Here is a 21028-nt window from a genome sequence, read left to right as displayed (position 1 = left end):
GGAAGGCACGGACAAGAAGTTAGTTGGACATTTGGTTTAAAAGTTCTAGACACCAAACGGAATCAATTTTCATCGTACAAAAGCTGTCATACTCCAGATCGCTCGGTGTGTGTGAAATTATGTCCTGTCAGCTCTTGCAATTCCCTTCAAGATCCGCCGCCGCCGCCACCATCGCCATTAGCAAAGACGTTCCGCGATGTTCCTGTAGAAATCAACCACATTAGCACACAAGCGAAGAAAGCTGATCGGCATCTCGCGAAACTCACCTGCCCTCCGAACCGTAGTATCAATAATCCTTCCCTCCTCGTCAACATGATACGACTTCCCCTCATGACTCGGCAGAGCCTCAACCGCCTTCACAACAGGCGGCTTCAGCATCCTCTTGAACTTGCTCAACGCGCTTGTCGTATCGGTCGGCGTCTTGGCCTTTGGTATTTCCTTTACGACGCGAGTGGAGACGTAGTGGTAGTTATCGGAGCGGGCGGGCTGGGGCTCGGTGCCGCGGATGGGTCGGTCGGTGGCGCCTTCCGCGTTGCTGATGGGTGGGTGGAGGGAGGTAGTTTCGGAGGCGACGAGGGTATCTTGGCTGAGGACGGATGGGGTGTAGCTTTTGTTGTCGGGGGGTCCTTGGGTGCTTGCCATGGTTGTGGAGAGTCCAAGAGTCGCTATGAGCGGATATTGTCAGCTAGGATCTGTGAACTTGAGAGAAGGAGATTGTCGCAAAACCTGGCAGAAGTCTGTAAATGTAATGAATTTGCGCCTAGTCATGTACCTAAATGCTCATGTCGTGATTTTTGCCTGATCAAGTCAGCCTACTTCACTCGAGAGAATCAGCCTATTCTGCCACCACCATCTGCTGACGCTTGCTCGAGTCGCTTCCGGGAACTGTCACGAAACTCCGGCACTCTTTCTCAGTAGGCAGGTAGCCCGATCGAATGAAGGATTTTGGCCAAGCTTGTTGCCCATTCATGCAGCTGTGCTAAAGCAGCCAAGCCATAATCTTTTACTTGCTGGTCGGGCGTCTTCGTAAACAGGCTTCGGCAGGACTGGTGCGGCACAGCAGGTGACCTTAAATCAGGTGCCAGGCGGGCAAGTGATGTTTTCATATCGGTTCTGAAACAATTACTCCGTGATGCTCTTGAATGTAGCCATTGAAAATGCTATTTAGATCTTGTGGTCGAGTTGAACAGGGGTTTGAAGCTTTTTCCACAATTCTCAATACCTTCCCCTTAGGACTACATCACGGCGGCAAATGGGCAGGTACCCTCCCCCTACCTCGGATGCAAAACACCTGCCGCATGAACGGCGACGGTCATTCAGGTGAGCGAATTGTTTCCTTTTGACGCAGCGTATTTCTTTTCTTTCATTCAGAGGCAAGCAACATAGGGATTGAAGAACAAGAGTCCAAGACATACCACGGTCGAGTAGAACTTCAGTAAGCCCCGTCAAACTCTTAAATCAACCAACCAAAATTATAGAATTACTTTTTGGAAAAGTAATTAAGGCACGATCCCAGTAAAGTACAACTGTTAGAGCATGTCGCAAGCTCTACTGAGCGGTACGTCGCATTGCGCTATCCGAGAAGGATAGTCTGCTGCGTTTCGATTGGCTGTATGTCTGCAGAATCCTTGCTTAGACTCAACAGCCAGTCCGCAAAGAGTCAAGTAAAACTTGAACAGTAAAAGTGAAGAGTTACAATTGTAACTTGTTTTAAACTTTTATCTTAGTATTCGCTGCAGAAAGGTCTATCCCCGTTTTTCTCTCTAAATTACACCAAGTACTCTGTGTTAAGGCACATAGCGACGGAGTTGCGGTGTGTCCGTCGGCGAGGCATAAAGACACCATCATTCGCACAATTCGTCTCAACTTTGGCCACCATCTTATCTCAACACCTCAGTCACATAATAGCAGCCACCACTCATTGATCATCATTTAGGGAATAGTAGATTAAGCATTGGCTTGATTGGCCGATGATACACAGGATAAATTCCTCTAAGTCGAGGAACATTCGCTAATCTGTCGTCCCAAATCCACCTTTCAGCATAAGATCATAGAATCATCGGCCGGGCATCTGTCCTTCTCGGCCACATAAAGAGCAGAGGAACATCACCTCAACGCATCTCATAATTACGCTCTCTCTCAAACATACCCTCCTAAATACATGCCATCAAGACATGTTATACAGACATATCATAAAGAGATATCATAGACGTATGTCATAACAAAGACCTGGAAGACAAAGGCCGACCACATAAACAGCTAGATTATATCGTTATGGCATCAGAATAGAGCCAAGTGCGAATCGCACATAGTATCTAAGCATCTGCGCGACAGAGTGATCTAGTTCCAATATACATAGAGCCTCTACACATTGCTGTCAGGCCAAATCCTCTCACACAGAGGTCCTCTATATCAAAGACCAGACTTGAAATCACCTTCAGAGTTGCGGGTTTGGTCCAACGCTCGCCTCGCCGGGTTTACACACCTTACCTGACCTTGAGGTAAAGCATTGAAGAAAACCTCTGTCTCAACTCAAGAGCTATTTTGCGTGTGTACACCAGTTGCCAAACATAGCTGGTTAGCTGCCCACCCTCCATCATTTTGAACAAGTCGCCATACCGCCTGAGCAAGCAAGTCCTTGAACCCCAGCACTCAGGTCTCTTCACGTCGCCGCGGAGACCAGACGTGCCACACCCTCCACCGGAACCTGGCTGGGTCCATTTTCTCGGAACAACCCTCCAACCGCTTTTCCATCGACCCGAGTCGGCAGGAACGACCCACCCGTTTCTGCCTGAATCGTCGGGGTTTCGTTTCGAAACTTCCGGTCGGACTCGGCGCGAACGGCTCCACTTTACGGCCCCGGGGCCGAACATTCACACCTCCCGGGCCCGGCGTGTGTCAACCACCACCTCCGGATGCACCGGTCGAGAGCTCCCGCCTCCTCACAACTTAGTAGATGCCTCGATACCTGGCCTCAAAGCCAGCCCTTTCTCATCAGTCTCCACCTTCTACTAATTTCTTTTCTTCTTTCCTTTCTTCCTCTTTTTTCTTTTCTTCTTTTTTACATCTACATCACAAGCTCTATCTGACCTTCGACAAAGAAAGCATCCTCAAACACCTTATCAAAAGCAATCACCCTTTCATAGGTAAGTGGCCTTCGCCTTCCTCTTTTCTATTACTCGTCATGCGTTCGCTCTCGCTCGCTCGTATTCGTCCATGATACTGAATATGGGAAACAGGGAATAGAAACATGAGCCTTTCTTTAGGTTCTGGTGGCAATGGTGGCCTCGGAGGTGGAGGTGGGGGGTGGGCTCAGGCCTGCCTCCTACACCTTCCGGCTACGGAGACGTAGCCGCCTTTATCAGGACCTTCGAGGGGAAGGTCAGTAGCCTTCTCTCACTGGCCGTGAGGTCAGTGAGCACCATTGCTACTGCTGAGGTGATTACTGCCCGGAGGGATGTGGCCGTATTTATACGATGGCTCGAGGAGGTCCGATCCCGCTTCCCTACCCAGGTGCCGCGAGAGATCTTGACGGCAAGATACGCGATCAAGAGGAGACTAGAGGCCGTCATGAAGACGCCGCCTGAGGGTATCCAAGGGCAGCAATACCGCTTCTTTGTCGGGCCAGAGAAAACCAAGGCTCGTGGCCTTGTCGAATGGCTTAATGCCCTTGCCGACCGCCCCCTCCCGCCGCCTCGACCGGCGATGCCCACCCTCGCGCCTGCCCCAGCTCAGACTAGGTCGACCGCCGCCAGATCAACCAGGCCTACCTCTTCGACAAACAGGTCGGCGGATCACGTCAAGCCTGTTCCCGACGACCATCCCATCTGGGGTGTCTTGGGCATCATGCATGGACTCGGCCTGCGACCAGGAAGCAACGCACAAGCATTCAATCCTGCCTACGATGCATGCAAACGGTCAGCCAAAGTCCTCGGACACAACGGCTTGGCAATTGGACAGTGGTTCCCGAACCAGCTGTCCGCGATGTGGTATGGTGGACACGGCGATTCCAATGCTGGCATATCGTACATGAGAGGCCCGAATGGCGAACCGGGACCTGCCACTTCCATCATCATGGCAGATAAGTACGGCGAGATCGACGTCGACCGAGGTGACGACATCATCTACTGCGGATCCAATTCACTGGATAATACATCCAAGAACACTCCCTCCGACGGCGGACCGCCTGTTCGGGGCAACGCAGCGCTCTTGGTCTCCAAAGAACGTCAGTCCCCCGTCCGCGTCTTTCGCAAGGCGAAGAAGGGCAACAACGGCTCCGCCTACGCGCCCAAAGTCGGACTGCGCTACGACGGCCTCTACGTTGTCGTCGGTTACAGCAAGGCCACAAACGACAAAGGCGGCGTTTACCACAAATTTACCCTGAGACGCGGAGATGGCCAGCCGTCTCTTGATACTCTCAGAAATATTCCCAGCAGAAAGGAGCGCAGAGATTACGCAAAGATTGATGAAGGGTACTAGTCCCAACTATTCTTTCGACTGCATGGATTCATTCTTACGAGTATAACTACAACGGTCTGAGCACCATCATGAGTCACGATCAACGCGGAACGGTCACATTCGGAGGTTTACGTTTTCACTTTTCAGCGGCTATACAGCATACGGCATACGACCTCAGTCGACACATACTCGATGCGAAAGCCAGAACACCAGCAAGTTTTCGGACGGCGGTCTTCTTCCTTTCTTCTTTGGTACTTCATCGCCCATGGATAGCATGAGAGTGTTCGCTCTTTGGTGGTCGCACTCAGGCGTCAGGTCGGAAAAGTTCCAGATACGGTTTTGCTTCTTTCTTTTTCTTCAACAACGCGACCTATTCCACGACCTCACTATACTTCAGAGAGTATCGGACACAGGATTCTAGTCTTTGGTCTTCAGACACGGTTCCGATCTTTTCCTTGGGTCTCGCGATCTACCGGTCAAGAGAACCTCACTCGAAGTGAATGACTGATGGACTTGGACTTTTCTTTCTCTTTTTCGACTTCAACAACGCGACCGACTCCTCAACTTCACTATACTTTAAATGTCTTTAGACTCAAGACCCTGGTCTTTTATTCTCAGGCATGGTTCCGATCTTTTCCTTGGGCGACACAGTCTACTGGTCAAGAGAACCTCACTGTGGGTGGATTGTTGATGGAAATGGGGTCTTTTCTTTCCTTTTCTTTTTCTTATCAGGGCCAAGGGGGGCCGTATTGATTCTATCGGCATGATCAGGCATGATCAGCAGGCAATCGTTTCCATTGAAGGATCGTCGCCAATCATCATTTCACTTTCTGAGCCTAGGAAGAGGCTACCGTGGATGGTACCGGCAAGATCAACAGGGTTACTTTTCCATTGAAGGATCGTTTCTAGCTGCATTTTGGGCGTTTTCAAGGGTTTTAAGGGTTTCAGAGTCTGCAGATGGTGGAGGTAATATCGGAGGAGAGCTTGGGGACTTCACCACAGACAGTCGTATCAGACACATCAAATTTGCGATCAATCAGGCTTGACTTCTTTTATTCCGTGATGTTATGACCAGTGAAACTTGTGATTTCTGCAGAATCTGTGGATTCGATGAGGGTCATATTTGCTACCTGATGATGCCTCGGAACGCCGTCACACTCACAAAGAGCCACCCCTGTTGTAAAACCAAAGCCTCGCATCCTCAATGCCCAATGCGCCGACCAAGAGTATCCTTCCAAACGCGTCAATATCATCAGCAGCAGCATCCCTCAACGCTTCTTCAAAGCCTTGCTTCGTAATTACAAGGTGCTGTTTCTCCTTCCAAGCAACAGCAAAATCCACTACGGTAGGCGCCTTCCAAAGGTGAGCAGACATAGTCCACGACTGGCAAAACACGTATCGTTCTTCACAGCCATTCGTCAGCGTTCCGATGAGGACACTGTAAGCAACAAGGAAGAAACAAGTGAAGAATATGGTCCGGCGAGCGGACTCTTGAAAGATCCATTCCTGCCAAAAGTCCTTGGTCGGACACCCAACGTAGTCTTGAGCCGGGCCTGTTGCAGGCTGTTCTGGTTCCCATTTCACAAACGGCAGTAGGGCAAGGATAGTGTGTTCTAGAGAGGATAAGGTGTGTTGCGCTGAGGCCCGCATGGAGATGTCGCCGTCGAAGAGGCGGATGATTTGGTAGAGGAGGATGGCGTGGAGGCGCGCTAGGATATCGAGACGGTTCTTGGGTATCGGTGAGGCTAGTAACTCGTGGGCTCTGGCTTGTATGGTACGTAGGACGAAGGATGAGTTGATTTTGTTCTTGGCTATGTAGAGAGCACAGCAGGCTTGAGCATCTGGTGAGAATACGGTCAGATTCTTTTCATGAACAGTGGCCTTGGGTGAGCGAGACATGAGGTACTCACCTTGCATGTCTCGGGGCATGTGAGCGCGATACAGGTAGGGGTGACTCCATGGAGCCTGGTTTTCCATCACCGCCGTGGTCGGAACCTTTTTAATCTCATCGAGTGCATATTGGAGACGGTTGGCTATCACACTTTCAAGCGAGCCTGGGGCAGAGTCGTAAGACGGAACAAGCATGTCGTCTGGCTTGGGAGTGAGGGAAGGCGCGATCAAGGGCTCTTCAAGGAAGGCGTCAGTGGTTATGAGTTCGTCAAATGCCAGATCAAAGTCGATATCTTCCAAGTCTTCCATTTCCAAGTGTACAAGATCAGGATTATGGGACCAAGGAATGAGAGAGGTGCTGGAGCCAGCGTCGTCATCGAGGAGAGGGGCGGGACTTGGAGCTACGCTGCTTTGATTATTCTGCCGCCGAGGCTTTGCGCTTTGCGCAACAAGCTCGCGATTGCGCGCCTTTGATATGCTAAGTGTCGGCGGAGCGGAGTAGTCGCAGGCGATATTCCGCCTCGAGCACCGCAAACATGCGGGCTGGCCGTGGTCGCATCTGCGCTTGGCTTTGATGCAAGCTGTACATGTTTTCCGCCGTGGCGGCGGGTTGGCCCGCTCGAAGAATGAGTTCGACATGTTGACTTCGTTGCCCGCCTCAGTCTTTCCCATCAATGAGTGAAAGGGCGGTTGAAAATCCGGCTGTCAAATTGAGAACAAGTGATGGCTTCACACTCCTCGAGGAAGCTTTCCGACTCAATTGAATGGGTGTCAAAGCACTGAGAGTGAGCGCTGAAAGTGGTCTCATTGAGACGTCGTCAGCGCTGTTCAGTTTGAGCTTACTTAATCTGGCGGGATTCCGCCAACGTTTCCCACCTCATCCTTCATCCTTCGTCCTCTGTGTCTGCGGCCTCATCTGCAACAAACACCAAAGTACCTATCTCTGCAGCCAATGAGCCATAAATCATATGTGATCGATATCATTATGCGAAGCTGGCGGCGTCCCGTCGTCAGTCGCGCGTCGCTATGAAAGAACCCCGCGATGAGACCTTTGACGGAGTGATGGCATCAAGCATGGATTCTCATCATCCGGGCTGACAACTATCATTTTGTGAATATATAAAGCTCCGAAAGAACTGTTCTGACCTGATACAGATCAAACAGTCTCATCACAATACCATCGTTCAATTGAAGCGCACCGCGTGTATCCCCTCAAATCTCACTTCGAATTATCAAACCACCCAGCTTCAACATCACACTCATCCAACAATGTCTAAACACACCATCTTCGTCAGCGGCGCAACCGGCACAGTCGGCGGCTCCGTCGCACGAAACCTACTCGCAGCCGGCATTGCCGTCCACGCCCTCGCCCGCAAACCAGACTCCCCTGCTGCCAAAGCTCTTTCCTCCCTCGGAGCCTCCCTCACCTCAGGAGGCTACGACGACGAAGGAGTCCTTGAGGAGGCAATGAAGGGCGTCACGGGGGCCTTTTTAAACCTAACGCCCGACTTTGTCGACCACACCTGGGAACTCAAGACAGCAAAACGTATCATGGCCACTGCCAAAGCGGCAGGTGCCACGCACTTCATCTACAGTAGCAGCTTCTCGGTAGATGCTCCCCAGAAGCTCAAGTACTGGGATCCCGAAAGCTTCACCGCTACAGTCCTTCTTTCGAAGCAGGCCGTCGAGAACGAGGTCCGGAAAGCGGGCTTCGAGCACTGGACCATCCTGCGACCCGGCAACTTTACGGCGAATTACATCCTCCCGATCGTTGCCGTGTACCCAGATCTTCCCGAGAAAGGGCGCTTCGTTACAGCTCTGACGCCTGAGACGAAGTTGCCGACGGTGGATCCGAACGACATTGGACAGTTTGCGTTGGCGGCGTACCGGGATCCTGTTAGGTTCAACACCCAGGAAATCTCGCTTGCGTCGGAGCTGCTTACCGCGGACGATATTATGGGGAAACTTGCGAGGTTTACGGGGAAGGATATCAAGGCTGTTTATCTCTCTGATGAGGAGGTTGAGACGCAAAAGGGAGGGAACCCGTTCTTGGCTGGACAGTTGGCTATGCGTGACATGGACCAGTTTGCTGATATCGAGGGGACCAGAAGCTGGGGGGTTACTCTGGGAACCTTTGACGGGTATCTGAAGCGAGAGAAGGAAAGGGTTCAGGAGACCTACGGACATCTTGTATAGAGCTTTGTGAGATGTTTCTCTCATGGGCTTCAAGCTAGAGGGACGAAGACAGCATATAAGGACCACGAGTCGATAGGATATATCAAATATCACCCAATATTAAACCCCCAAGCCTCCCCATGCCTCTCTCTCCCCCATCTCGCCATCCCGTCTCCCAATTCCTTCGTCAACCCAGCATCATACCTCATCCCGCTCTCCGCCCACGCAACCCGCCCTGTCCTCCACGTAACCCACTCCTCCGCCAAACACCCCTCAGGCGCCCTCAAGATCCCAGCAGCGACATTCACCAACCTCTCCCCGCTCGCCTGCCTCCTCCCACTCACCCCAAAATACGCCATCACACTCGCACCACACGTCCCGCAAAACGATCGCCACACGCTCTCGGACGACTTGAACGTCTTGGCCGTCCCGCCGAGCTGAAGATCCTCGGGCACGGAAGGCGTGATGCAGCTCTCGGGAATACAGACCCAGCCGATGGCGTGAACACCCGTTTGCAGACGGCAGTCGTCGCAAGCGTCTAGGCAAGCTGGCCACTTTCGGGAGTCGACGGGTGAAAGCCAGGCCTCGTAGGCTTTATCCTCGAGCATGGAGGCCTTGGGGCGGGAGATTGTGAACGAGACGCCGCCGCAGTGACACTGCGCGCGGAGGACCTCTTCGCCGTCTACGCCGACTTCTCGCCCGTTTGTTGTCGTCGACGTTGCGGCTTCAGATTCATCCTTCTTGGGGTTCCAAATGTTCATCTCTTTGCCGTTCACCACTGGAAGCCATTCATATAAACCCCCGCCCGGCGACGAAGCCGTGTTGACGTGAGACCGGATATCCCAGACGGAGGGTACATCATCTTGGTTCGCGTCAAAGATGGACGCCGAAATAACCCACTCGTCGTCGTCGACGCCCACATCTCCGATGTGGCAGCTACACGTACTGCAAAAGTACCGCGTGCTCGAGGCCGTCGCGTGGCGATAGGCCGTGAGAGAGGATGATAGCGAAGACGGGGCGACGAAAGAGGGGGATACCCCGGACGGGAGGTGCGCGTGGAAAATGCAGAGGGTTCCGTGGGTGTAGCGACAGATGCTGCAGTGGCAGAGGTGGACTTTGAGGGGTAGGGAGGAGGTGGGCAGGGTGAGGGCGAAGTAGACGGCTTTGCAGTAGCAACAGGCCGTGAGAGTCTTTGTAGCAGGGGCTGGCCCGGTGACTTGGTGTTGTTCACTCATTGCAATGTGAGTTGTTCAAAGCCATGTCAAGAATGAGAGGATGTTACCAGGAAATGAAGTACGATGAAATGTAATGAAGCAATGAGGGGCGGAGCTGGGCTTGAGCTACCGGTCTCACTTCCTTTTTCAGCTGAGCGATAAGAATCAACTTGACATGACGCCGAAGGGCGCGGTGCAAGTCGAGTTAGCCTCCGATGCGGGGTTCAATTGCCACGAGAGTACCACGCCGACAAACGTCTTCAACACAAAGCCCTGTGGCGTTGCAACGTCGGATGACTTTCTTATGATTATGTTGCATTACATATGTTGCTAAAGGTAGATTCAAACACTATCTAAAAGGGTATCACTTTGGACCACATTCATACTCATATGATATCACAATCTCATGCTGCGCTCTTCCTCGTCTCCTTCTTGAGCGCCTTGTCCTTTGCGTTTTGACGCCACTTCACGCCCCAGTACATGATTGCCAGTAATGCCGGGCTGAAGACAATGTAGAGGAGGGCTAAAAGAGTAAAGGCCCAGCCCACGCCCATCCCGTTAATCATGGGAATAATCGCTGCAGTTGCCGCCGCACCAAGCAGACACCTCGTAAAGTTGTTCGCCGCCGTCGCAGTCCCGGCTTTACCTGGGTGGATGTCGATAATGAGCGTGTTGGTTGTATTATTGAACCCAATCATGCCGACTCCAAAGAAGAAGAGCAGCACGCATGGCACAGCCACGGGCGCGCGGAGGTGAAGAGCCCAGCCCCAGATGAGCAGCAGGATTGAACTGAGATACAGCAGCGGAAGCCCGACTTCGAGGCGGGCTTTCTCGATGGGGAACCCGGTCATATCTTGCTGACGAGACTTGTCGTAGGGAATCCCCAGGCGCTTGCAATGCCGGCGGTAGTTCCAGTTGATCAGAGGCCCTACAAGAAAGGCGGCTACGACTGAGCCGCCAGCCATGGGCAGGTACATAAGGCCGACCTTGAGACTGTCGAAGCCGTAAATCTCCTGAAATTGGGTCGGCATAGAAGAGGCGATGGCGTAAAACCCAGCAAAGACGATGGCGCTGAAACCAAGGAGCAGCCCAAGCTCTCTCTCGAAGAGTAGCCGAAGTGACTCGAAGGGGTTGATCTTGAACTTGAGAGTCGGTTTGACTGTGTTTGATGCTCCCGTTGTTTGCCTCGTCACCAGCGCTCCATCTCCCTTCTTGGCTCTATAATAGTCCTTGATAAGCTGGAAGCCGGTTCGGTACAGCTTTGGAGGCCGCACGGAGCCATCATCCACGATCCTACGGCATGTCTCTGGGAAGAAGAGAAGAAGAATGATAAAGAAGACGCCAGCCAGAATGGAAAGAAACCAAAATATGGACCTCCATCCTAGATACTGTGCTAGAACACCACCGAGAACTGGCCCCAGTGCGGGCGCTAGAACGATGGGAACAACAGTAAGGCCAACGTACTGCCCCCTCTCGGCCGATGTAATACTGTCTGCCACGACGGCTGAGGCCAGAGCGACGGTGCTGCTAGAGCCTGCAGACTGTATGCAACGAATGACGAGCAAAGAAGCAAAGTTCTGTGAGAGTGCAAGGCCAATGTTCGCCGCGATGTAAACGACGAAGCAGATGACATATGCAGGGCGCCTGCCGCTCTGATCGGCCAGGGAACCAATGAACATGGGCACAATTCCCTGAAAGATCATATAAGTCGTCAGGGTAAGGTTCATGTCCGAGTCGGAGACGTTGAACTCGTTGGCGAGAACAGTTAGAGCGGGAAGGTAGATTTGCGCGGTGAAAGGCGAGAAGAAGGCAGCCAGAGCGGCTCCTAGCACGATGAAGCGCTTCTCCCATGTCGTATAAACTGTATATGGTGGAGGTTGTTGTTCTCCTGGTGGCGCTGCTGCTTCCTCGTCCACTATTGTTGATTTAGTAGAGTCGACTGGTGGTGCTGACATCTTTGAAGACGTGGGACTCGTTGGTCGAGACATGGTTGCCGATGATGTTGGATCTCAGTCTTATCCAGTCTTGCTACAAAGCCTGATGATGAGAAGTGCAGCAAGAGGAATGCCAGTCATTGGGGCAAATGTATTGATATAGACATGTTATTGCCGAGATCAGGACTTATGATGAAAAAGTCCGTCTGCGGCTAAGTACTTGACTAGGCAGTCATTGGGGCATAATCGGGCATTTTGGGGGCTTTGGGGCCATTCGGGGGCATTTGGGGCGCAGATGTAATCGATCACCGCTCGTTCGGTGGAACTAATACGACATCGTTGTCAGAATGCATACTCGGTGCCGAGTCGGCGTGTTTCGAAGAGTGAGCGCCGGCTGGAGTTGCGACAGTATCAGGCTAGCGGAGAATAAGACTTCGGTATCTCTCTGTCTTAGTCAATTTGTGCCCCGTGGGTCTTTTTCAGCCCAAGTAGAAAAAAGCGTAAGATCCCGGCGATCATCACACTACCGCGTGACTTATCCATAGCGGACCTCAACCGAAGCTCACGAACGGAGTGCTGTGCGGGCCGCTCTCGGCAAAGGTATCCCATTATGGTTATCGATAGTAGCAGAAGGGACAACGGTTCGGTCATAAGAAGTTGTCTATGTTCGCGGAGCAAATGAACGATATGGTGAGCATGTTGGAATGTCGAGGTGAAGTTGAAGGTTTAGAGTTACACTTGAACTTACACGGAACGCCAAGAGGGAGGACGGAGCCAGGGGAGGAAGGGATTCCTCCGGGATGGGGCGGACTGTCTTCGGGAAAACTCGACACTGTACGTACACACAGTACGTACGCCCTCCCCACCGATTGGGAAGGCGGTAACGTGTTTTCTTGGAGAAGCCACCTGGAGACTTGGAGGTACCTTCGTACTTTGGGGAGGGAGCTCCAGCACGAAGTGTCCAGAGCTCCGTCGGGCTCCAGGCAGTCCCTTACCTCAGACCTCAAGACCCTGCATTCGTTCAAGGGACACACTTTCAATATCTAACCTCTTGAGTGCTCCCGTCTCGACAATTACCATATACATCTTCAACCTCTGTGCTCCGTTTGCATATCAGTCCAAAATGGTCAGTTGCTCAGACTCTCTCCTGACTTTAAACCCTATATGCGCCATACTAATAAGCTGCAGAACGTCCAATACAACTCGGCCCTGCGCCAGAGCAAGGCCATCCGCAACGACCTCGAGAAGCTCTCCTCCTCAGCTGCGCAACCAGCTGCCTTGACCCCCGCCGAAATTGGCAACGTGTCCGCATCTCTCGCCTCCTTTTCAAAGACCGTCGACGAATACAACCAATTAGCCCGCCAGGAGCTCGTACCGAAGAAACAAGAAGAAGCCTACGAACGTGTAAAACGATTCCGCGATGACCTCTCCGATTTCCGGTCTCAGGTCGACTCTCTTAAGAAGGCTCGTGAAGAAGCCGCTCACAACAACAATCGAGGCGAGCTGCTAGGCCGTCGAGCTTATGTCACTGCCACTCCCGAAAACCCCTATGCCAACGTCAACAAGTCATCCCAGTTCCACAGTCGAGGGGCTTCGACCGGCCAGGCCGGCGGCGGTGGACTGAGCATGGGCGGAAACGACGTCACAAGAGAACAACACGCCCTGCGAGAGCAGAACTTCTTCGCCAGTACCAACTCGGCCTTGGACGAATACATTGCTCGCGGACAAGCTGTGCTGGGCGATCTTGGAACGCAGCGTGAAATGCTCAAGAACACCCAGAAGAGACTCTACTCCGTTGGCAACACCCTAGGCATCTCTGGCGACACCATTCGCATGATCGAGCGCCGCGCCAAGGAAGACAAGTGGATATTCTGGGCTGGCGTCATCATCTTCTTCCTCTTCTGCTGGGCATGCATACACTTTTTACGATAAATGCACATTACGTTGGAGTTGCGCCGCCAGAGACGAGAAAACGAAGTTTGGGCGACAATCAGTGCAAAAGGCGTTTTGGAGTCGGCGGGGCTGCAGTATATGCGCCGTGCAAAGTTTTGGTCATCATGGAGCTCTCCCTGTACAACAAGCGACGGTCGACTTTTTTTTTTTTGACCTGTTTTTTTGGCTTTATTCGGTGCCCACAAGGGCAATGGTGAAAAGAACCGTTTCGGTCGTCTCAATCTCGACCACCTTGGTCTCGGGCAGCACATGGTTGCTGGTGCTCATGTGGCCCCCAAACTTAGTCTCCCAGTTCTCCACGTCCCATTCGAGGCCCTTGGTGGTGATGTAGCTGGTCCCGCCGATCGGGATGATGCCGACGTGCTTGCCAAAGACATCCTCGCCGTCTTCGCGGACCCAGATGCTGTGGTGGCCGGGCTTGAGGAGGAAGGTCAGGCTCTGGCCAGAGACGAGATACAGCTTGCCCTGGGCATAGTCCGGGCCCGGCTGGAAGAGATACAGATGGTGCACCTGGCTGAGACCCTGGTCGACGCGGCCACCTAGTCCACCGAGAGCCACGATGTCGGTCTTCGGGCCATGGTTTGATCGGATCCATGAGACGGCCTTGGCAAAGTCGGTTGAATACTGGTCGGGATCATGTATGACTTGGGCTGGCTTTTCTAGCGTTGTGTAGTAGTCCTTGACGGAGGGGAGGAGTGAGTCCAAGTCCCCGATGATAACGTCGAGGTTGTTCTGTATGAGTCAGATAGGACCGTCGAGATGGCGGAGGAGCCAGAAACTCACGTATGGAGGGTCTGATTGAGCCTGAGCTACTTTGTTCAGATCGTGTAGCCTGTTTGCTCCGCCATCTGCAGCAACTCGAGTGAGAGCTTCATGAGGAGGAGTCAGCAGGAGATGGGATCAAATGTTTGCGAGAAGATCGTACCATTCGCCCATAGTGAGTCAAAAACTGGTGTCTGCCTCACAGGCTGGTTGAGTACGATGAGAGAAAAGTCGACAGTGCTTGGTTGTTCTGGTTTCTTGTCGCGGAGGAGACCTATTGGCCGCCACTCGAAACTTGGCGACATATTGAAGAGCCTCTCTCGGATTCTCTCTATCTTAAGACGAAGCCTTCAGTCGGAGGGTCAAATAGCCAGAATGACAAGGATGTCTCTAAATACAAGTGACCTCCTAGTGAAGTGCAGACGTGTCAAACTTTGACTTGGTTTCGCTCAAGTAGCACAGTTGAGAATTTGAGAGAGGAAAACAATACGGTATCCCTAACTTGCATCAGGTACATTATCCAAGGTTAAGTTGTCCATGATGCGTTCCTTACGCAGGCAGTCATCAGTGTCACCGGCCTAAAAAGGAATATCTCGCAGAAAGTGGTGCACGGCATCAGTAGCCAATGAAGCGTCGAATCTCTCAGATTTTAATTGGATTTTTTGGACCGTCCGATCGGCCGGACCTTGCAGGCTGCATGAGACGGCCGTGGCGGGCTTCGGCGTGGCAGGGCGTCAGCCAGCGCAATCTAGCGATAATGCGCCGCCAAAACTCCGGCAAAACCCGCCCATCGAAGCTTCAATTTTCTTTTCCACCGGGGATTACCAACCAGCCAACGTTTGGAAGCTCTGAAGCTGTCCACCACCAAACCCGCGCCCTCCGCCATCTCTCTAATTCCCCTTTGTCGTTTGCCTTTTGCAATTATCCCCCCACGTCCCCTTTCCTTTGGTTCAGCTTTCCTACATACAACACATACGCACAAAATGTATCGCAGCGGCATGCGTTCGGCGCCCCGCGCCCTGAGCGCCGCCCGACAGTCGGCAATTCGCGCAGCTCCTAGACGATTCGCCTCAACAGCACCCGCCGACAAGCCCAGGACGTGGAAGGGTGCGGCAATGAGATGGGGTCTCGCCGCCGGTGCCCTCTACTGGTATAACACAAGTCCAGTCTTTGCCGAGGAGCCCATCCGTATGTCACTCCCGCGCCGATAAAGCAAGAGATGCTTAGAAGAACATGAGTGTTTCTAACCACGTGTTGAACAACAGCCAAAACGATTGCCGCCCCGTCCCAATTCTCCGAATCCGATCTTACCACCGTCGATGCCATTGTCGAAGAGAAGCGCAAGCGAGCCATTGTAAAGGCTGAGGAGGCCAAGCCCGCCGCCGCCGCCGCCCCCGTACCAACAGAAGCCAGCCAGCAGACCAAGGCGGCGCTGGAGGGTGAAGGCGCCGAGGGAAGCCCGGCACCTGCCCCCGGTTCCCCCGAGGCATTGGAGGCCGAGGCGGATCAGCAGGGTGCTTTCAACCCCGAGACGGGCGAGATCAACTGGGACTGCCCGTGCCTGGGCGGCATGGCTGACGGCCCCTGCGGAGAGGAGTTCAAGGCTGCGTTCAGCTGCTTCGTCTACTCCAAGGAGGAGCCCAAGGGCATGGACTGCATTGAGAAGTTCCAGTACGTCCGGGGATGGTGTGGAACGAAGTATAGTATAAGGAGTGCTAACTGGAATTTGCAGGGGAATGCAGACATGCTTCAGGAAATACCCCGAGGTCTACGGCGATGAGCTGGCCGATGACGAAGGCGCCGATGAAGCCGAAGCCGCTGCCGCCGCGCCCGCCCTTGACGCCAACGCCGATGCTACGATTGCGCCGCCCACCAAGGCCGTTGAGGAGAAGAAGGAGGAGAACAAGGAGATCAAGAAGGAGACCAAGGCCGACTCCCCGGAGCAGGCCCCCAAGGCCGAGGTCAAGGCCGAGTCAAAGGCGGAGAAGACGAAACCCGCGCCGGTCGAGAAGCAGGAGAAGCAGGAGAAGCCCAAGGCCCCGGCGGCTCCCTCGCCCGAGCCTGTTGATCTTACCCAGCCCAACAACAAGGCCGTCGATGCTACTGCGGCGAACAACATTTAAAACAAGGCAGTTCTTGCTTTCTGTACCAATTTTCACACAAAAATGGCTACCAGGACTGGAAAGTGATAAGGGCAAGAGAAGGAGCGAACGCTTGACTGCGAGCCGTGGCTGCGGGCTGCGGAGCGTAGAGCGTGGCTAATGAAACCATGACGGGGGAAAAATCAGGCATATTTCATGTACCATCATCGTGTACACAGTGTACCAGTACGGAAGCAAAAAGAAAAGATCAATAGACATACACACTTCTCTGAGGGACTCCCCAATCATTTTGTTCATTGTTCGTTTTAATTCTTGATCAGCGCTACGATCAGTGTTATGGTGAGAATAGCTTCAACTTGCCCAGCCACACGATATATGACTCTGATCAGTCCTCATGAGCATGAATAACATGCCCGAATGCATTAATGACAGCACACCTACGGATAAGGTACCTTATACCTTTCTAGGTAAGGTACCTTAGGTGCATTATCTTTAGGAAGGACCCATCAACCCCATCCGAGGATGCCCCGGTGCACAACATTGTTCCTGGCGAACATTGTGACGGCAGGACCCGACTTTTTCCCCCGGCAGGTGCAGAGGAACCAAACACCCCCACAGCGGAAATCTATCAGGGTTGTGATTGGCTGGCCGATCAGGTTGTCCCAAGCTCCCGAGCCGCATACGTCATACGTCATTGGTCTCCAGGCCACTACGCGCCAACCAAGATCAAGGAAAGCGCTCGCGGGGGTGCGCCATCCCATCCCGTCAAACCACCTGACGGAACCATTCCCTCAAAATTCCCTCCCATCCTCAGGCTCCTCCCGACTTCCTCCTTTCCCCCATTTCACATGACTGCATCTTCTTAAAAGGAACTCCTACCCGTTCATCCATCCCGCGCGTCATCCTGTCGATCTGCCACACACCTTTTTACACCTCGCACATCTTGCATCTCTCCCTCCCTCTTTGATACCCCCAGCCGCCTCCTACACCTACCTTACCTACATCAAAGCTCAAAGCTTCTCTTCCAACCACAGCTTCCCATCATCACAAGTAAGTAAACAAAGTTGCGTCACACTCGACATTGCGCATGCGATGCTAACAATACTTTCTAGTGGCTTCTTACGCAGACATGGCCGCCAAGGGCCCCAAGCAGACTCCTGAGGAGGTACGTTTTCTTATCCCTCTTCTCTGATCGCGTGACCTCATCCAACCCTCTATGTCAACATTGCTAACATTCCCCTTCGTCCAGGCCGCCGCTCCCCCTCCTCCCGAAATCTCCGTCGACTCCACCGCCTCCACCTCCTCCCTCGTCGATGTCGACATGCCGAGCGTACACACCGTCCCCAACGACTTCCTCGAGCAAGAGATTCAGACAGAAACCCAGGCCGACCGCGTCGACCGCGAAGAGAAGGCCCGCGCTGAAGCCGACCTTGCCAAGAAGAAGGCCGCCTCTAAGGCCCGTAAAGCCGACTCGTGGCTCAAGCGCCAGTTCTCCTCCCTCTCCGACGGTACCGCCAGCGCCCTCGTCGTCTCCAACCTCGTCGGCGTCGTCGGCCTCAGCGCCTTCCTCGGATACAAGGCCTGGGGTTTGTACGAGCGCGGTCGTCTGTCGTGGCAGAGCGTCGGCTTGGGATTGGGTATCCTTGGTGTTGTTGGTCTCGGAGAGGGTATTTTTGGAAGGTTAGACTCCCCTTACTTTCCTTCGCCTCTGTTCCTTGGAGAAACAACTCGATACTAACTTGTTCCTTTCCTACAGCTACCTGTACAAGACCAAGGGCAAGAAATAGAGTGACAAGTGCGCGTCGGGGACGACGGCGGCTTTGAATTTCTTTTCTTCTACTACCTAACCTAAGCTTGGGAAACTACTCTTCTCTATTTGGCATGTTTGCACGGACGCTGGCTTGTTGGCGTGTAATGGCGTCTTTACGAACGACGACGTCGGATAAACGGCTCTTGGCTGTAATGTATGTACTGGGCGTTCGGGGCGAATATGGAAATCCACACACAATCTCCTCCAAACACACTTTGCTCTCTTTCTCTCCAGAGACATATGCTTGGACAAATTCTCCTTCTTGCTGACTATGATCTCACGACACAACACACCGCGATTCCAACATTTATAGGATTCTCAGTCTGATAACCTAGGGCATACCCACACACCAATGACAATATCAAGAATAAATATTGAATATACTAAGAAAGGAGACCGACCGACCGTCCGTCCGCCCGGTCTGCTATTCCGCCTCCTGCCTAACCTCCACATAAGGTAGTTTCTGGTATGGTATGGTGGTGATCGTAGAAATCGTACAGGAAAAGAAAAACGAGAAGAAAAAAGAGGGGGGGGGAAAAAAGACGGAGAGAAAAATAAAAAGGTAGGTTTCGCCAAAGCTCAACATCACCCCAAGTCGCTATGCCGTTTGGTTGCTAACTCCTCCAACCCCATTGTGAACCCTTCCCAGACCGGACACCTTTGTAGTAAAACGCCCTTCGCCACCCAGTCTTCTGTTCAACCGTTTGAAGCCAACCTAAGCCTTGCCTTTAGTCGTTGCCCGCTTTGCCCACACGCACATACGCACACACGCACACGATATAGCCTTTCTTACATCGATCGATCGAAAAACGCCGCTGTCGATCGAAACACCGATACTCGACCCCGAATCCTACATTTCGTCCTCCTCTTGCGCCGGCTACCCAACACCACACGTTGAAAAAAGAGGGGCGCTACGCGTTGCGGCTGTTGTTGTGCAACTCTCTCAGACGCTTGACCCAGTGCTTGCGTAGCGCCGGCGACATCTTGCAAAAGATCATGGCCTTGTTGTCATCCGCGAGTGCCTTTTCAGCAATCTTGAGCTGCAGGTCCATGTCTTCGTCGGAAAAGTCACGGAAGAAGATGTCAATCGCCTGCTCGGGCCACCGTGGTGGGCTCCGGCCGCGGAGAGCGTCGGCGATCTTGATCAGTCCGTCCTCCATCAGCTGCTTGCCGGCGGAGACCATGGATGCCGTCGTCGCGTCGTTGCCGTGGCTGTGGTTGTGGCTGTGGCTGTTTGATGCGCCTGGCCCTGATGCCTGCGCGGGGTTCGTGTAGCCCGACACCCGCCGGCGCTTCTCTGCCGGTTGCGCCGGTGGCCCCATGGGCGCCGTTGGGGCCTTGCCGCCAGTGTCGGATGTCGATGTTTGTTGGGGGAATCTCTTGCGTCCTGTGGCGGTTTCCTCGGGGGGCGTCAAAGCGCTCGTGCCTGCGATATGCGTCCTAGGCGGAATCGCGGTGGAGGTGGGCCGCTGCTGCTGCTGCTGCTGCTGCTGCTGTTGTTGTTGTTGTTGTTGTTGTTGTTGTTGTTGTTGTTGTTGTTGTTGTGGTTGCTGGTGCTGTTGTTGCTGCTGCTGTATTTGTTGTTGTTGTTGCTGCTGCTGAGGCTGCTGTTGCTGTTGGGGTATCATGGGTTGTTGGACTTGTGCTACGGGAGACTGGCTTACGGAGCCGCGAGGCTGTACTTGGTGGTTAATGCCCGTTTGCGAAGGGGTTCCGTAAGGCGGCTCAACCTGAAGATCGAGTACTGCGGTGCCCGGCATATCCGGGTCTTCAGATCCTTGGATTACATCGGGGCCTTTTCGCTTCGGCTTCATGATACGTTTAGGAGCACCTCCGGAACCGACGACGTCAGGGTACAGGATTTCCATGAACTGCTCATGATCGAACGGCCGACCACGTAGCGCGCGCGATAACGGCTCTTTCTGCGGATAAAGGGTCAGCGACAAAAGTCCGATACGAATCCGATACGAAAATGATATAGACACGGGAGCAGGTGGGCAGGTGGATATGGCGCGCGCGCGCGCGCGTCAACCAACGTACCTCGATATGCGCCTTCCAGGCCTCCTCGGAAGCGGTGACGGTACGGGTGGTCGGGTTGTAGAGGAACTCGGGGTCCTCGCGAAGGCCACGCCAGAGACGAAATTTCTTGCGCGCATTATCCGACTTGTTGACGAGATGGCTCTTTGTCGGGTATGCGCCGTGCTTCTCGCGAAGAGCGGTGGCGGCACGATCCCAAGCATCGGCCTTGAAGGAGTGATTCTCGCGCAAGCCTAGCTGGACCGAGTCGCAAAGGGATCGGAAGAAGGTGGCCTCGTAGGCGGGCGTCCAGCTGAAGCGCGGTGCACGCTTGTCGCGGTCTCCGCCGGCGCTGCCGGGTGGGCCATCCGGGCCGCCGAACTCATCGTCTGACATTGAGTCCTTAATTTTTTCTCCGACGACGAGAGCGGACGGAACGGGGAGGTAGGAGGACGGAGAGCGGAGGAGGAGGAGGAGGAGGGATGGCAGTGGCCGAGCAGGACGGAGGAGGATAAGGGTATCCCCCAAGCGTCGGAGGGGGGTGGTCAGGCAGACAAGACAGTTGGGGACAGATGGGCGGTGGTGGTGATGGTTAGTGGCGGTAATAAGGGTCGTTATGCGGTAATGTCTTGGACCCCTACTTTTCGTATACGGACGTCGCGATCCAATATGGGCCGGGTTCGGAGATGGAACGGGCAGCCAGGGCCGTGATGT

General features: G+C 53.5%; 11 protein-coding genes across 11 annotated transcripts; 5 read left to right on the top strand and 6 right to left on the bottom strand.

Moving 5' to 3' along the window:
* Window positions 1–146: 146 nt before the first annotated feature.
* Window positions 147–642, bottom strand: N0V96_002943 (uncharacterized protein; the record flags this gene model as incomplete). The annotated part of the gene is made up of 2 exons (XM_053189909.1): window positions 147–202; window positions 267–642. 2 exons carry the CDS (start codon window positions 640–642, stop codon window positions 147–149), a joined length of 432 nt encoding a protein of 143 aa, XP_053052832.1.
* Window positions 643–3184: 2542 nt separating this feature from the next.
* On the top strand, window positions 3185–4479 carry N0V96_002942 (uncharacterized protein; the record flags this gene model as incomplete). The annotated part of the gene is made up of 2 exons (XM_053189910.2): window positions 3185–3188; window positions 3317–4479. The coding sequence occupies 2 exons, from the start codon at window positions 3185–3187 to the stop codon at window positions 4477–4479; spliced, it is 1167 nt and encodes a 388-aa protein (XP_053052833.2).
* Window positions 4480–5616: 1137 nt separating this feature from the next.
* Window positions 5617–6375, bottom strand: N0V96_002941 (uncharacterized protein; the record flags this gene model as incomplete). The annotated part of the gene is made up of 2 exons (XM_065756680.1): window positions 5617–6269; window positions 6369–6375. The coding sequence occupies 2 exons, from the start codon at window positions 6373–6375 to the stop codon at window positions 5617–5619; spliced, it is 660 nt and encodes a 219-aa protein (XP_065614447.1).
* A 1242-nt stretch (window positions 6376–7617) lies between these two features.
* Window positions 7618–8544, top strand: N0V96_002940 (uncharacterized protein; the record flags this gene model as incomplete). The annotated part of the gene is made up of 1 exon (XM_065756679.1): window positions 7618–8544. One exon carries the CDS (start codon window positions 7618–7620, stop codon window positions 8542–8544), a length of 927 nt encoding a protein of 308 aa, XP_065614446.1.
* Window positions 8545–8796: 252 nt separating this feature from the next.
* Window positions 8797–9758, bottom strand: N0V96_002939 (uncharacterized protein; the record flags this gene model as incomplete). Its single annotated transcript, XM_053189913.2, has 2 exons — window positions 8797–8805; window positions 8922–9758. The coding sequence occupies 2 exons, from the start codon at window positions 9756–9758 to the stop codon at window positions 8797–8799; spliced, it is 846 nt and encodes a 281-aa protein (XP_053052836.2).
* A 383-nt stretch (window positions 9759–10141) lies between these two features.
* On the bottom strand, window positions 10142–11725 carry N0V96_002938 (uncharacterized protein; the record flags this gene model as incomplete). The annotated part of the gene is made up of 1 exon (XM_065756678.1): window positions 10142–11725. The coding sequence occupies one exon, from the start codon at window positions 11723–11725 to the stop codon at window positions 10142–10144; it is 1584 nt and encodes a 527-aa protein (XP_065614445.1).
* A 1069-nt stretch (window positions 11726–12794) lies between these two features.
* Window positions 12795–13603, top strand: BOS1 (protein transport protein bos1; the record flags this gene model as incomplete). The annotated part of the gene is made up of 2 exons (XM_053189915.1): window positions 12795–12797; window positions 12854–13603. The coding sequence occupies 2 exons, from the start codon at window positions 12795–12797 to the stop codon at window positions 13601–13603; spliced, it is 753 nt and encodes a 250-aa protein (XP_053052838.1).
* Window positions 13604–13792: 189 nt separating this feature from the next.
* THI80 (thiamine pyrophosphokinase) lies at window positions 13793–14691 on the bottom strand (the record flags this gene model as incomplete). Its single annotated transcript, XM_065756677.1, has 3 exons — window positions 13793–14356; window positions 14408–14493; window positions 14550–14691. 3 exons carry the CDS (start codon window positions 14689–14691, stop codon window positions 13793–13795), a joined length of 792 nt encoding a protein of 263 aa, XP_065614444.1.
* Window positions 14692–15369: 678 nt separating this feature from the next.
* Window positions 15370–16509, top strand: MIA40 (Oxidoreductase; the record flags this gene model as incomplete). The annotated part of the gene is made up of 3 exons (XM_065756676.1): window positions 15370–15574; window positions 15652–16057; window positions 16119–16509. 3 exons carry the CDS (start codon window positions 15370–15372, stop codon window positions 16507–16509), a joined length of 1002 nt encoding a protein of 333 aa, XP_065614443.1.
* A 501-nt stretch (window positions 16510–17010) lies between these two features.
* On the top strand, window positions 17011–18275 carry N0V96_002934 (uncharacterized protein; the record flags this gene model as incomplete). The annotated part of the gene is made up of 5 exons (XM_053189917.2): window positions 17011–17235; window positions 17523–17538; window positions 17601–17653; window positions 17738–18168; window positions 18245–18275. The coding sequence occupies 5 exons, from the start codon at window positions 17011–17013 to the stop codon at window positions 18273–18275; spliced, it is 756 nt and encodes a 251-aa protein (XP_053052840.2).
* A 934-nt stretch (window positions 18276–19209) lies between these two features.
* N0V96_002933 (uncharacterized protein) lies at window positions 19210–20710 on the bottom strand (the record flags this gene model as incomplete). The annotated part of the gene is made up of 2 exons (XM_053189918.2): window positions 19210–20220; window positions 20339–20710. 2 exons carry the CDS (start codon window positions 20708–20710, stop codon window positions 19210–19212), a joined length of 1383 nt encoding a protein of 460 aa, XP_053052841.2.
* Window positions 20711–21028: the final 318 nt, after the last annotated feature.

This window comes from Colletotrichum fioriniae (genome assembly GCF_027942845.1).
Source record: "Colletotrichum fioriniae strain IMI 355084 chromosome Unknown scaffold_3, whole genome shotgun sequence".
Lineage (NCBI taxonomy): Eukaryota > Fungi > Ascomycota > Sordariomycetes > Glomerellales > Glomerellaceae > Colletotrichum > Colletotrichum fioriniae.
Note: the sequence above shows the minus strand (reverse complement) of the source record. Positions and strands in the feature narration are given on the sequence as shown.